The sequence below is a fragment of the Diabrotica undecimpunctata genome, chromosome 1 (assembly GCF_040954645.1).
Source record: "Diabrotica undecimpunctata isolate CICGRU chromosome 1, icDiaUnde3, whole genome shotgun sequence".
Taxonomy (NCBI): Eukaryota; Metazoa; Arthropoda; class Insecta; order Coleoptera; family Chrysomelidae; genus Diabrotica; species Diabrotica undecimpunctata.
In genome coordinates, this window is record NC_092803.1 from 206181220 (window position 1) to 206196528 (window position 15309).

A 15309-nucleotide genomic window follows, 5' to 3' on the forward strand; every position below is an offset into this window, starting at 1 on the left:
TACTTTGTCGCTGGTGCTTTCTGGCTTTTTAGCGGTCTAATTATTTTCTTTATTTCTTCGATCACCATTTTTTCTCTTATTATTTTAGTTACTTGTTTCGGCTTCATATATGTCTTCTTATTCGGCATTAATATTTAAGAGTTCTTGTAAATATTCCTCCACATATCTATTATTTCGTTTATATTGGTTAGTATTCTGCAATTCTGTAACAATTAGAAAACAACTCTAAAACGAGATCGTAAGAAAAATTGAACGAGGCCTAAAATGTCTAAGATAAACACTGGATGTTCCAAAAATTATCAAAATTAAATATACCAATAATACGCCAAAGAAAAATAGAAAACGTGGGATCAGAGGTACTATCAAATTTTAGAGCGATTCGAAATAGAAAGCTTTAAAAGAGCTAAAAAATAATAGAGCTCCAGGACACGACGGTATAATTGCTGAGTTCTTGAAAACAAGTAAGACAATAACAATCCCTATACTAACAGAGCTATTTAATTGATGTCTCCATATTAGCAGAATTTCTAAACACTAGAACGAGAGTCTAGTAATACTCTTACACAAAAAAGGAAACAAATGTGACCTAAAAATTTATAGACTTATAGCGATGCTCACTCAAGTATCTTCTTCTTCTCATTGCACCGTTTCCTTTCGAAGGTTGGCCATCCAAATGGCAATTGTAGCTGTGGAAACTGCTGAAAGATTTCTGTGGATGAGCGGTCAAACCATCTCCTCAGGTCTTTCAGCCACGATCTTCTAACGTCTTTCAACTGATCTTTGAAACTGCACTTTACCTTCCAATATAATTTATAGTCAAGTATATTAATTGTTTATGAGAGTTATTAACAATCGGGTGACTTACAAAATGGATACTTACAAACCGGTTGAATAGGCTGGCTTTATCAAAGGATATCGGACCAACTGCTAATAACGAGAACACCGATAGAAGGCAAATGAGTATCAATTTCGTAGAATATAAAAAGGCATTTGAAAGACTCGAGATGTGGGCCATAGAACAAGCTATTAATAACTGTAGAATAGATTGGAGGTATAGGCAACTAATACATAATATATATGAAAACGTAGTTATGATAGTATAACTAGACGAAAATACAAATCCCATCTAGCCCTTTAATTTTAATCTAGTATTTGATTTTGACTGGTTTTATTGTGGTAAACAGCTCTTTTTCTTTTCAAGTCAAGGAAACATCTGCAGGAGGTCACTACTCAACTTCACAACACACAACAGCATAGTAGAGATGTAAGAACATAGGAGAGATATAACAACGTAATAACCTGCTTTTTATTGGTATTGATAAATCAAAACTCTACAAAACAATAATACGCCCAGTCCTAACATATGGTTCAGAAACCTGGACTTTAACAAAAAGCAATGAAAACATGTTAGGATGTTTCGAAAGAAAATACTAAGGCGCATCTATGGAGCGGTAAATGAAAATGGTGTCTGGAGAAGACGATACAACTTCGAACTCTATAGGATATACCAGAAACCAGATATCTTAAAACACATAAAGATAGGACGTCTGAGGTGGGTAGGCCATGTAATGCGGATGGAGCAAACCGACCCAGCTAGAAAAACGCTCCTTGATAGACCTATTGGTCAAAGAAGAAGAGGAAGACCCAGAACAAGATTCCTAGATAACATAGACCAAGATATGAGAAATATGGAAATACGTGCTTGGCGGAGGAAGGCGATGGATAGGGACGACTGGAGAAAAATTCTTGGGGAGGCTAGGACCCACACAGGGTTGTAAAGCCAAAATGATGATGATGATGATAAATCATGACAGTTGAATAGCTTAGCTATTTTTTTAAATGCGGATGATGCTTTGTCTATTCTACATTTGATTTTGGGAATAGTACCAATTTTCATTGACGTTCGTACCAAATTGAGTGTATGGTTTTACTCTTACTATTCATTGACGTTTACATTGATTCATCCAAATTGCTGTTCCTTTTTAGAGATCATCCTACATTTTGTTTTCTTAATATTTAGTGAAAGTCCATGTCTCTAACTTACTTCTGTGATCCTATTCATTAACTCCTGAAGGGTTTCGTAATTCGAAACGTTAATTCGAATTTCAACTTCAACACCCTTTATGCTTCTTCTTCTTCTTCAGTGCCTTATCCGGTCCGGATGTTGGTGATCATCAAGGCTATCATGGTTTTGTTGACTGCTCTGCGAAACAGCTCCGCTGAGGTCATCCCAAACCATTGTCGGAGATTTTTCAACCACAAGATACGACGGCGTCCCGGTCCTCTTCTGCCAAATACTTTACCCTGCATAACAAGTTAAAGAATTCGATATTTTTCTTCGTTCCGCATCACGTGGCCGAGGTACTCAAGCTTACGTTGTTTAATTAAATTAAGCACTTCTTTTTCTTTTGTCATGCGCTGTATTACCTCAACGTTGGTGACATGATCCACATAAGATATTTTTAGTATCCTTCTGTATATCCACATCTCGAAGGCTTCGATTCGTTTTTCAGTGGCTTGCGTCAATGTCCAGGCTTCAACTCCATATAGTAACACTGGAAGAACGTAGCACCTCACTATCCGCATCTTGGTTCCCAAACTGAGATCACTGCAGCACAGCAAGGATCTCAACTTAATAAAAGTAGACCGTGCCATTTCAATTCTGGATCTAATCTCTTGAGCGTAGTTCCATTGTACGTTGAGGGTAGTTCCGAGGTAAGTGAATCTGTCGACTCTTTGGATCTCTTCGCTACCTGCCATTAGTGCCCCGGGATCTAAATTTGTACGGCTGACAACCATAAATTTAGTTTTCTTAATATTAAGGTTCAGTCCGTATGTTACGCTCACAGTTCGCACTCGGTCTAGTAAGGCCTGCAGATCGTTTAGGCTTGTTGCTAGTAACACAGTGTCATCGGCGTAGCGGATATTATTGATGTATTTACCGTTCACTCGGATTCCCATGTCTAGGTTTGTGAGGGCTACTCCTCGCATGATCTTCACTTGGTCGGTCAGCTGGTCTTCGACATTGACTTGAGCACGCTGGTTCCAGTATAAATTCATGATGATCCGAATGTCCTTCTCATCCAATCCTACTCTTTGTAGTGCGGTGACCATTTATGCTTCTTGAAAGATTTCCTCAGAGTATATGTTGAACAGCAGGGGTGATAGTATACATCCCTGTCGGACCCAACGTTTGATTTTGATATCATCAGATTCTCCTCCTTCTGTACGGATAACATTAGATAAAAGGTGTTTTTTTCAATATTTGTTAATATCTCCATCAGCTTATCGTCATTTACTGTATCAGTTACTAGAACTTTTATTTTTCTTACCTCCATATTTTAATTACCGTTTAATTATATCTACAAGCTGAGGATCCTATACAATGTCCCTTAGTTGATGTTTATGTGTACCAATTAGTGGATTAGAGATAAAGGTAAAGCAAATAGATCACTTGGGAAAGACACTTTGGCCGAAACAGCTGTAGTGATAATAACTTAAAATGAATGTTATGGAAGTGTTGAAAATAAAAGTTTTCAGTGTTTTATTATTAGATAAAATGAATTTTCTTCAAGTAACGGTCGAATCCATTCCTTATTATAAAGGTAAACTTTTTTTCTAGTCTATAAACATATAAAAGATGTATTTGTATTAAATTTTTTGTCTATTACTTATTTAGGAAAATGTTTATTCGTGAACTCCCTGTATAATAAATACGAACTTGATGATAGAACTGTACCGAATTTTTAAATATCTATCAATTACAAAAATTGATTGAATATTAGAAAAATATATCAGTAGTGATAACCCTCAAAAGATCGCCGCCTAAATTGATACCGTTCTGTGCCTAAATTGAGCAACAGAAGAATGTTTTAATAAAACAAATGACGCAATATATCTCTGCGGTTAATTTTCCATTCATCGTTCAAATGACCGTTAATTATTTTCTCTCAAAACAATTAATATTTCTAACACTTGTTTGATGCACGTAATATTCTTTATTTTATGGTTGGGAATGAAACATAAAAAAATGTATATTGTTCTGAAATTGCTTCCTTATGTCATTTCAATATTTACGAGGATTCAATGACAAATTATAGTCTACAATAGAAGCAAACAAAGTGTGAAAGTCAAAGTATTTTATTATCAGTTTTGATTTTATTATTACAGTAAAACCTCGATATAACGGACCTCTATTTAACGGACTTCGGATATAACGGACAAAAAATCCGGTCAAATATAAAACAAAATAAAAACGTACTGTTAATATTATACATGCTTAACCCGTCCCATACCACTGTATTTTACAAAGAATTTCAGCAAAATCTAGCGTAAGAGTCATTTCTAATAGTAATATGTATATATTTTTTTGCTGAAAAATAAATTTGTTAGAAAAACAAAAAATACACACATGAGATATAAATTTGCACATTTGTAGCCAAGAGACAGAAAGTGAGATTATCACATATCATTAGGGGATTCCCTGAAATAATAACACGTAGGTTTTTATGATTATATGGGTGTTACTAAACTAACACATTTAGTGTACGCCAGTAAGTATGTTAAAATTTTCGCAATACTACCCTATCAAAAAGCAAACTGTTTTGGACATAAAAAAAAACAAAAACAAAATAAATAAATTTGCATTCATGTGTGATGTAGGAGAGAACAGCAATCTCAGAAAACGAATGAAATTGGCTTGTCAAACTTCACTGGAAGAAGCGATCTTAAAATGGTACGGCCAACAACTTTCTAGAGGAGTCCCAGTCAGGGTAGTCGAATTGAAATCTGATGCAATTAAATTAGCAAATCATATGGACATACCATTCAGAGCAAGTGATGGATGGCTCTAGCGCTTTCGCAAAAAGCACGGAATCATGAATAAAAGAATTTACGGCAAAGCTTCAACTGCCCCAAAAGAAGAAATAGAACCTTTTAGTTAAAAATTAATAGAACATTATAAATAACGAAATGCTATTAGAATCTCAGATTTACAATATGTACTGACGAAACTGGTTTGTTATGGCGTACTTTGCCTGAAAACACACAAGCCCCCAAATATGAAAAATCTAATTCTGGAAGAAAAATCAGCAAGAAGAGGATCTCGGCTTTGTGCCAACGCCGATGGATCGCATAGATTGACTCCTGTAATGGTTGACAAATCTCGTAAACCTAGCAACTTTAGCTGTATGTTTTTGTCAAAACATACAACATTGCTTATTCAACAAATTAATCAGGGAATAATTTTGGCAACCAAACGAATATATCGCAGAAAGTTTTTAGAGGATGTAATAGTTGTATTGATCGATGGAAATAATGTAGAAGATACAAGAGGGCAGCGTACCTTGCAAATTACAATTTAAAGTTAACAATTTTTAATTTTGCTGCAGCATGGGAGAAGGTGAAAGAGGGAAAGATGGCCTAGATGCATACACAGATTTAGAAGGGTTGGAAGTTACTGATATCTGTAGGACAATACATAATAATGCCGGAGAACATATAGCTGAGGAAGGTATAACACCATGACTGAAAGTGAAATAGCAGATGAAGTTATGAACCTAAAAAATGAGGATAGAAGTGATGATACCGAAGAAGGTGACAAAACAAGACTACTAAAAATTAAGTTATCAGAGGTAAGATCGCATCTCGACGATCTATTAACAGTTATTGACAGTTTTGATTTTATTATTATAAACTTGGGTTCTGGGCATTGAAACAATACATAAAGAATTTGTTTTACAATTTAATTGTCACGCTGAAGACTTTGGGCGATTAAATGAATTCTATAGGAAAATACTAAAAAAATTACAAAGATATTAATTATTATTGTCTATTTTTACTAACGAAAACAGGGTTGCATTCGTTAAGGCAAGATATTTAAATTTTCCTACTGCGTCTATGAGCTGGGTACTTATTTTCAACTCTGCGGATTATAATCTTTGTTTTTGCGATATTAATGTGAAGACCATACTTCCCTAATCCATTTTTTAAAGGCTGAAAATCATCCTCATTATTTACAAGATTTTTGTCACCGATTTTATTGAAACATTTTATCAAAATTGTTATTAAAAAACCGTTTAAAAAAGGGCTGACTTTTTAAGCGTATAAACAATTATAATAACTTTGATATTTTTTATGTCACTCGCTTGTAAGTAGGCTCACTGGGGCACAGGAACCAAGAGAGCATTATTTTCTTAAAATCATATTTCCATAGTTTATTCACATTAAGCAAACGTAAGAGTCAACAACATATACTCCGATAATTTTAAACTAAAAGCCGGTGTTCATCAAGGATGTATTATGTCTACACACTTTAGACACATTACCAGACGAATGGAAGGCATAGAAAGGTTGGTGGTTGAAGGCAAGGTAGATGGTAAAAGAACCCGGGGAAGATCGCCACTCCGATGGTCAGACCAAATAAAGTGCGCTGCCGGTTACTCCTTGTCTGAGGCAGCACACAGCGCCCAGGAGAGAGAGAATGGATAGCAACCATTCGTCAAATACCATAACGTCGCCACATCCTTACGAAGGATAAAGGATAGAGGAGGAGGAGAATTCACATTAAGAACTAAACATTTAACAGATTATAAGTGAAGATCTAGATTTTAGCTGTATAATTATTTGTTGCTTTGCTGGCCTAATACTACTGAAATAAAAGTATAATTAAACAAGCATGTGCCCTGCACTATGAAGTCGAATTATTTTCGTTAAAAAACTCTATTTTATAAGCTTTGAACAACCTTCAGCCAATCAGTGGGCCAACCTATATTCCCGAGGACACTGATAAGAATCAATATCACGATGGAGAGGAAATCCTCCTCCAACATTTATCTCGTTCAAAAGCACCTACAAAATGTATTATCACATGTTTGCAAAGTGCGATAATATAATGAACAATGTAGCATCTCTTTGTTACAAAATAAAAGCAGCAGTTGGCATAGGCGGGTACGGAAAGGGGCCAAGGACGGCTTGCTGTGTAGAAAATATTATTTTTTTCTTTGGTTATTATCTCTAACACAGATTTTACATGGAAAGGACACAATTTTTGTATAAAAAACCTGCTAAACGATATAAAAGGGATACCTTTCACCTTATACATCAACATTCTTTATCTTGAGTCTGAAAATAGACAAGGACGGCTTGGTATGTAGAAAATATTATTTTTTTTTATACGTTACCAAATGGACGAAGAAGTATTGACAGACCAAGAAAAAGATGGTGCGATAATTTAAACAATTTAGGAGGCTAATATTGAAGAAGAAACAGGTTTTAAAGCCTACATACAGGAAGGAAGAAGAAGAATATTTCTGTACATAAGTTTGACTGCTCTAATTGGGTGTAAGATAAGGTTCAACATACATAAATGAAATATGCGTTTCTATAGTTATCGACATTGTTACGGTCGAATTTTTTAAACTGTGACACTAAATACAACGTTGGCACTTAAAATTAAAAATAATGAATTTAATATAATAAGATACCACATTATAAGTGGATCAAAAACGAACCTGTAAAAATAATTTCAGCAAATACTTTTTGATAACGAAGTACTGATCACAAATATAAGCTCTACAATAGGATGTATAACGACAATATGGCCAAACAAGACAAATTATGGGTAATACTGAGAACTTGAAGACAAAATGGGTAGTTTCCTCTTAAAATCGTAACAACTTCTCGTGTTTTTTCCCTGACGTGATACCAGAGCTTAAGACAGGCAGTTTACTAATGGTGTAACAAGAGAATAACAGCAAGCAAAGTAAAAACGTATTGTACAGTACTTAAACCTGCATAGTGATTGCGTGGCTCCTTTTTTTCTTGTATTATGTGGTGTCTATTTTCTGTCATCTGAATTAGGTGGAACTACGTAGCTATATCATTTTTTCAAGTAGAAAGTTTGCTTAAGCACTTGCCCTTCTTTCTAACACTCTTTTTTGTAGCTCTTTAGTTATACCTGTTCATAATGAGGTAACAACTATGTCCTAAAGGAGTATCACAAAAATAAACATGAAATTCAATAAAAAAACATCTAAAAATAGCCACTTTTATATCTTAGTGCCCTTCCTTTTCTATTATTCCTTCCTTCACATTCACACTTCAAAACAGACACCATCAGTGATCTTACGCATCATTTTATGCTCCCTCAATGAAAAAACACGTCATAAAGAACCAAAAAAATTTTCTAAACGGAGCGACCTTAAAATAACGTACGTATTCCACCCAGAAATAAAGTGGACAGTCTGTCTTTGATTTAGACTCCAGTTAATAAGTTCTTAATAAGAACAAAACACGTTATGTCATATAACGAAGACGACGAAAATGAAGATAGACTTTTAGAGAAAAAAGACATGTTTATAAAAGGAAATACATTTGAGATTAAAGAAAGTCGTTTCTGGAAGATGTATTTTCATTATATATTCATGGTTTTGCAACTATTCTCTTCTGGCATATTTTCCACTGAATATTATATTTTTAAGATATTTAGGAAATTTTAGGAAAAGGATTTCCTGAAAATTTAAAAAGAAAATAAATCAAATTTGCTTAAAAATTGAGGTTTATTCCTCAATAGTGCCACGCTTGATTTAGGAACAAAAGGAAGAAAAAAGTTAAATAAGTATGAGAGATACGTTTGAGAATTAATTAAAAGAAAGGAGGAAACGTTTTACATCAAAAATTGTATGACATTATTCTGAGAGTATGACAATTATCTTGCTAAAGAGGGTTACTCCATATTCGGACGATAGTCTAGGCGACTACTAATACGGCTTTTGTGCTGGAAGGTTAACAATACATCAAATATTTACGATCCAACAAATATTAGAAATAAACTAAAAATTCAACACCATGGGAGATGAACACCAAATTTTCGTAGCTTTCCAGCAAGCATATGATTCGATAAAAAGAAAGAGATTATTGCTAGCAATGCTAGAACTGGGAATACCAATAAAATTAGTGGAGCTAACTCAAATGTGAGTGAGAGACTCATGAGCACAGGTAAAGATAGGAAACAGAACATGGATACCATATACCATTTAGTATAACATCAGGACTTAGACAAGGAGACGTCTTCAATCACTGTTGATATTCAATTTGGATCTTAGAACATGCGATCGTTTATGCGATAAAATATCGTCTGAGCTGATCCGGGGATTTGCGAATCGAGGAGCATAGCTATTGTTGGCCTTTACTGATGATCTAGATGCGGTCGCTTATTCTACAATAAACGTGAGAGAGGTATTTTCATTACTCAAGGAGCAGTTAGCCTTTAAAATCTCTCTAAAATCCAAGACCAAGAGTTTAAATATCTGGGGGCGGTAATCACAGATAATAACCACATAGAAAAAGAGGTCTCAGCAAGAATAGCTGCGGGAAATAGAGCATTATACTCCCTATTATCATCACAAGGATAAAAGCTACTAAAAAGAAATTCTAAATTAAGACTATACTGTACTGTAAGTCAATTATTCGCCCAGTTGTTACATATGGAAGTGAAGCATGGACTCTACATAAGCAAGAAATAAATAAGCTGCTCATATTTGGAAGGAAGGTTGTTAGAATTATATTTAACGTGATGAATTGACAGGAGAGTGGAGAAGGCGCCTCAATTCTGAATTGGTGACTCTGTATGGTACTGAATATATCGTCAGAGATATACAAGCTAACCATATAAGATGGGCAGGTCAAGTGATAAGATCAAAGGAAGACAGAGTGCTAAAGACAGTGTTTTTGGAGAGACCAGACGGCAGAAGATCAGTAGGACGTCCCAGAAAAAGATGGAAGGATGATGTTGAAGCCGATTTATCTAGGATTGAGGTACAATAATGGTAAATTGAAGCACAATATCGTAAAAGATGATGGACTATAGCGAATGCGGCGAAGACTCACTGAGTTATTAAGTCAATTCACATATAAAGATAATTTTTTTTTATTCATATTTTTGCAAAAACCTACTACTACTATATACCTACCTACTATATTTTTTCCTATAAAATCATCAATTATCTTTCCTGTACATACAATATTTAATAATAAATTATTACGAATCCTACATTAACACGAAGATTTTCCAGTAAGTTATTAATTTGATGTATAATTATACGATTGCGGAGGTCTAACGTAGCGTTTCTTTGATCTTATAGCGAAACGAATGGAGAATGATATTAAAGAAATATGTTTGAAGAACAATATGAGAAACACCATTGTTAAAGCCTTTGTAATTATCGATGTAGAGAGTAATACTACAACTGTAAAATAACCACATATTTGGTATATATTCTTTAAACAAAAATATGTGCTGTCTTACAACGAACATATTTAGCATTATTCAGTAGCAATATTTAAGAGAGAAAAATTTTTTTTGACACTAAGTACCAAAAGGCCATCGACTGAAGTCCTTCAGCCAATTATTTTTGTAAGAATTTATTCAAATACCATATATTCAATACAATACCATATATAAAATTAATTAATTTATTATTAATTAAAATATTCAAGAATTTGTCAACAAATTATATAAATACCGAGTGAAAAGCGTTGGGACTAATTAAAGCTACTTTTGAAAACGTTTTTCCGCAAAAAGCATTTTATTTATATAAATAAAAAAATCAAATTAAGTAAATAATTAATAAATAAAATATTTTTTGTAGGGTAAAAATTTTTTGTTGTCCAAAATGAGAAATTTTGTAAATAAATATTTTTTATAAAAGCTTTTCAAAAAAATATAGCTCATATCATGTAATTTTCTGGTAAAAATGCAAATTTTGTCAGGTAGAAAAAGCGAAAAACTTACCTTTCTATTCGCGTTCACTATCGTCACAAGCAAAAGAACTAGGGCTGTCGCCCGGCACAAGCCAGGCCGCAGCGTCATGGCAACTAGCTCCATGTTTCTTAGCCGGCGTTGCGGATGATGTCCTCCCCACTAAGTCGCCTTAAAGCTCTCGCAAAGCCTCCGCGAGACCGGCGTCTTTTTCTCGAATAACTCCCCCGGGCTACACCCTATTAACCCCAGATTTTAACACGATAATCATACACCATCGGGGTATAATTTGACCAAATTTGGAAGGCAGGGGTCAAGCGGTTAGCTGGAAAAAGAGGCTTAAGTGCGATTCGGTCGCTCTCGCGCAGTTCGCTGAAAATGTAGAAGTGGGCTTTGAATCATTGACTGAAAGTAAGTTCTTCTGTGGTCCTCAGTAACGCGCGAGTCCGCGTTTGTTCAATACACAAAGGTAGTGTTAGTGTTATTCCCCTCTACGGGGATTAGAGGACGAAATGATCGGCCATGGACTGGGGTATGTTACCAATTTTATTGTTTTTACTATTAAAAAATATTTAAAACTATTTAAAAAAACGTTTTTGATAATATATTTCTCATGGCTTATGAACAATTCTATTTTAATTACAAATTGTGAACTTGCACATCTGTGGAAGTATTAAATTACAAAAGTATTAGACAATAGTGTCAAAAAAATTAGACTTTTAGTAGGAAAATTCATAAAGTGCATATAATCTTTAAAAAAGTCTATAAAAATTAATTTTGGTTCTTATTACTTACAGTTCATAATCTATTTCAACGTATTTTCTGCGTTAATACAATTTTATATAAGGAAAAGTCGTAAAATAATATTGATACGAGAAAAATGTTCTATTCTTAACGTTTTGTTTTACTTTTTATAATAAAAAAATGTAGAAGAACGAAACAAAAAACAACTGAAACATGCATTGATTTATAAAATCTGACTTAGAACAAAATATTCATTAGTTAACATAGCTATTATATTTTGCTTTTTGTGCCTTTTCATTATTTTTGTAATCTTTTTTAATTACTGATCCATGCAACACTCCAAATGATTTTATTTTTTAGTCTTTTCAACATTCTAGACAAATATTTCTACCAAATTATCTTCTTTAATCGTTTATGGTTCATTAAAAAACTATTGCAAACCAATTTCTGTCGTTAGATATTTGTCTTTTACCAAAGGTATATTTGCTTCCTTGCGTTTTTTTCATCACGAACATTAAAAATGCAAATTTTTTCATTACTCTCATCAACTTTTTTTTATTCGGGTTGATAGTTATGCCTTTCAGTGTCAAATTGTTTATGTAAGAGTTTCTGTAACTTGTTGTGTATTTTTTTTTTATTTTTTCTGGTCTGCACGCATTGCTCATATTTTTTCAGTTATCTTCCTTATTTTTTAATTTTATTTATATATTTTTCCTTGGTAGGTCTTTTTTATTTCCTTTATTCTCTTTGCTTCTAGCTTTTCATCATTAGATGTCCATATGTCTACAACTGTTTCTTCTAAATTTTTTGCAGTAAAAATTGTTTATTTATCTACAATTTATGTATCTATTCATTTTGGTTTTTCCAGCTATACTACTAACGCATTTCATTTTCATAGCTATTAGTTTTGTTTTGTGTTTATTGTGTAATATCCTTGCTTCACTCGCATATATATTAGATGAGACTATTGTGTAAAAAACGAAAAAGATTAATTCCTGTATTTATTCCTTCGATAATTATATGTTTCTACCATCTCAAATTTTGATTGTTGTATTTTTTTTGTTTATTTCTATTCCTTGTGAGGCATATGGATTCCGCAAATCGTAGTCCGCTAAGTGTATATTTTTCCCGTCTTTACTTTATTTAACAATGTAGTTATTTTCCAGGGGTAGAGAGAATATTTTCCTTTTTAGTGGTCTTTTCCAGGTCAGTTTTGTTTTAATTTATATGCTTTTTGTGTATCGTGTGGATTTTTTTTAGGTTTTATTCCTTAAATATATTGTTATTTCTATTCCACTCCCATAGTCCCATATATAATTATTTTTTGTAACCTATTTTGGACTCATTTTCGTTTTTTTCTTCCCTGGCTTATTTCCTAATTTCTCCTTGATTTTCTCGTTTTATTTTACTTTTAATTTCAACGGTTGATTATAAACAACACCTTTAAATCCCGTAGGATTATGACAGAACCTGCTTAGTAGCTTTGCTATCTACTTAAGGGGCATTATTAATCTTTTCTTGCGTTTTTAATAGTTTTGGATTTAGGATCATTGCGGAAGAAATTTATTGCCACATTTTTATACCTATACATTCTATTCTTCAACATGATATTTCCATTCGTTTTATAACTTTTCTCTAGATCAAATTTCTAGACATTTCTCGTTCTTCCTCTGCCTCACAATCCAGTTGAGAGAGTAAATCATAAATCTTTTTAATATGTGCCAAATAATAGAAAAGAAAAATTACTAGAATATAACAACCGGCAATATTTAACCGGCATATTTATGTTTCGTGGATCTCAAGATGGCATTTACCACGATCAAATTAAAGGACGTTATTCACTTATTGTACGGAAGAGAGATGCCTCTAGGAATAATCAAAACCGTCTAAAATATCTTCCGAAACAACAATTCTTTATAAGCAAACTCTTTATCACTTGGTGACAGGTTGTCACTCCACCTTTTGCTCGGTCGTACGATATTTCTTTTGCCGATTGGTGACTTATCTATTGCTATTTTGACGACACAGGTCTCTTCTATTCTGCTTATGTGATTATTCCATTCTTTTTTTCTATTTTGTGTATTCATTTATACACTGTATAAATCTTTCACTTCTTTGTCCAGGTCTCCATAGCTGGACAGTGTAATTCCCAGGTATTTTATTTCCATTACCTGTTCAATACTGTCGCCATCAATTTCTATTTTACATCTGGTTGGTTTTTTGCTGACTACAATAGTTTTAGTTTTCTGAGATGATATTGTCATATTAAATTCTTTTGCTCTGATGCTAAATCTGTGGACTTTGCAGACTATCTTCATCTTGGGCAATCTATATTGCGTCGTCTGCGTAACAGAGTATTATTATTTATTTGTTTTCCATTCTGTATCCTCTTCCTTTTTTAACGCTTTTGATGATTTCATCTATGATTAAATTGAAGAGCATGTGGCTCAATGAGTCCCCTTGTCTTATTCTGCAGCCTATTTCTATAGGTTCTGTAAGTTTTCCATCTATTCTGACTTCCATTTTGTTGTTTTGGTACGTGTTTTCGATCGTTTTTAGAATATTTAAGGAAACTTCTCTATTATACAGAAGATGGATTACATCTTTGAATCTCACTTTGCCAAACGCTTTCTTTAGGTCAATCAGGCACACGATTTTTGATAATGGATGAAATACTAAAAAAAGTAAGAACGAAAATAGGAAACCAAATGGAATACAAAAAACTTAAATAATCTGCTATGCAGATGATGCAATATTAATAATTCATTATTAATTCACCAATTTAATATAACCGCCAGAAAATTTAACATGTTAATTTCCCAAAAAAAAAAAAAATATAAAATACATGGTTTACTATGGCAAATTTACTAAGATGTAAATTTGGCTGGAAGGTCGGATAATAGAACAAGGGATGTCAAAAGCATAAAAGTATCTAGCTACAAAAAGCTCGAAACAGAAGTGGAAGATCAAGTGAATAGAGCAGCTATAACAGAGCCGCAGGTTGCCTAAATGAAACAATATGGAGAAATTAAAATATCGAGCAGAAATGAAAAGAAGAATTTACAGAACAGTCATTAGATCAATAATGACATACGCGGCAGAAACACGACCTGACACAAAGGACAAAAAAGATGTTAGAAACAGCAGAGAGAAAAACACTTAGAAAAATTGATGGTAGGACACTATGGGACAGAGCTAGAAGTACAGATAAACTAAGTAGATGCAAGGTGGAGAATATCAAGGACTGAATAAGAAATAGAAGAATAGAATGCAACGATAATATAAGACGAATGACAACAAATAGAGTAGTAAAGAAGAAGAGAGATGGTTTCTCAATAGGAAGACGATCAGTAGGACGACCACGAAAAGTGTGGATTGACAACTTACTGAAGGAACATTAAAAAACAGACCAAGTTATGTCTACATATAATAATAATAATAAGACAAAGAAGACATTATGTTCTACAGATTTATTTTTTGTGTTCCTGCTGTCATTCTTCTTTTTATTGTCCTGTTATTATCGTATACTCAGCCTAATATTGTTTTTTATTATTACTCAGTTTTGTTTTTCCCAGAATATTCGTAAATTCTAAGACAAAGTTAGACAATTTTGGTAATATACTAGAATTTTCTTGTTTTCATTCACTATTTATTTGAAATTGATCATTAGTTCTAATATCTTATAATCTTTTCTTTTAGAATATTTCAATACAGTATTTATTCTTTTTTTTTTTAATTCTTTTTAGTTGTCTCACGAGTTTTTTGGCTTAACAGAATGTGAAATACTTTTAAAATTAACAATGATT

General features: G+C 33.2%; 2 protein-coding genes across 2 annotated transcripts in view; one reads left to right on the top strand and one right to left on the bottom strand.

The window, feature by feature from the left end:
- The window catches only part of LOC140432905 (uncharacterized), a 185574-nt gene extending 174624 nt beyond the window's left edge, over positions 1-10950 (bottom strand). The window contains exon 1 of the mRNA XM_072521068.1: positions 10793-10950. Within this exon, the coding sequence (XP_072377169.1) occupies positions 10793-10885 (93 nt within the window). The 5' untranslated portion in view covers positions 10886-10950. The remainder of the gene's footprint in view (positions 1-10792) is intronic.
- A 187-nt stretch (positions 10951-11137) lies between these two features.
- The window catches only part of Col4a1 (Collagen type IV alpha 1), a 32958-nt gene continuing 28786 nt past the window's right edge, over positions 11138-15309 (top strand). Inside the window, exon 1 of the mRNA XM_072521067.1 lies at positions 11138-11291. Within this exon, the coding sequence (XP_072377168.1) occupies positions 11272-11291 (20 nt within the window). The 5' untranslated portion in view covers positions 11138-11271. The remainder of the gene's footprint in view (positions 11292-15309) is intronic.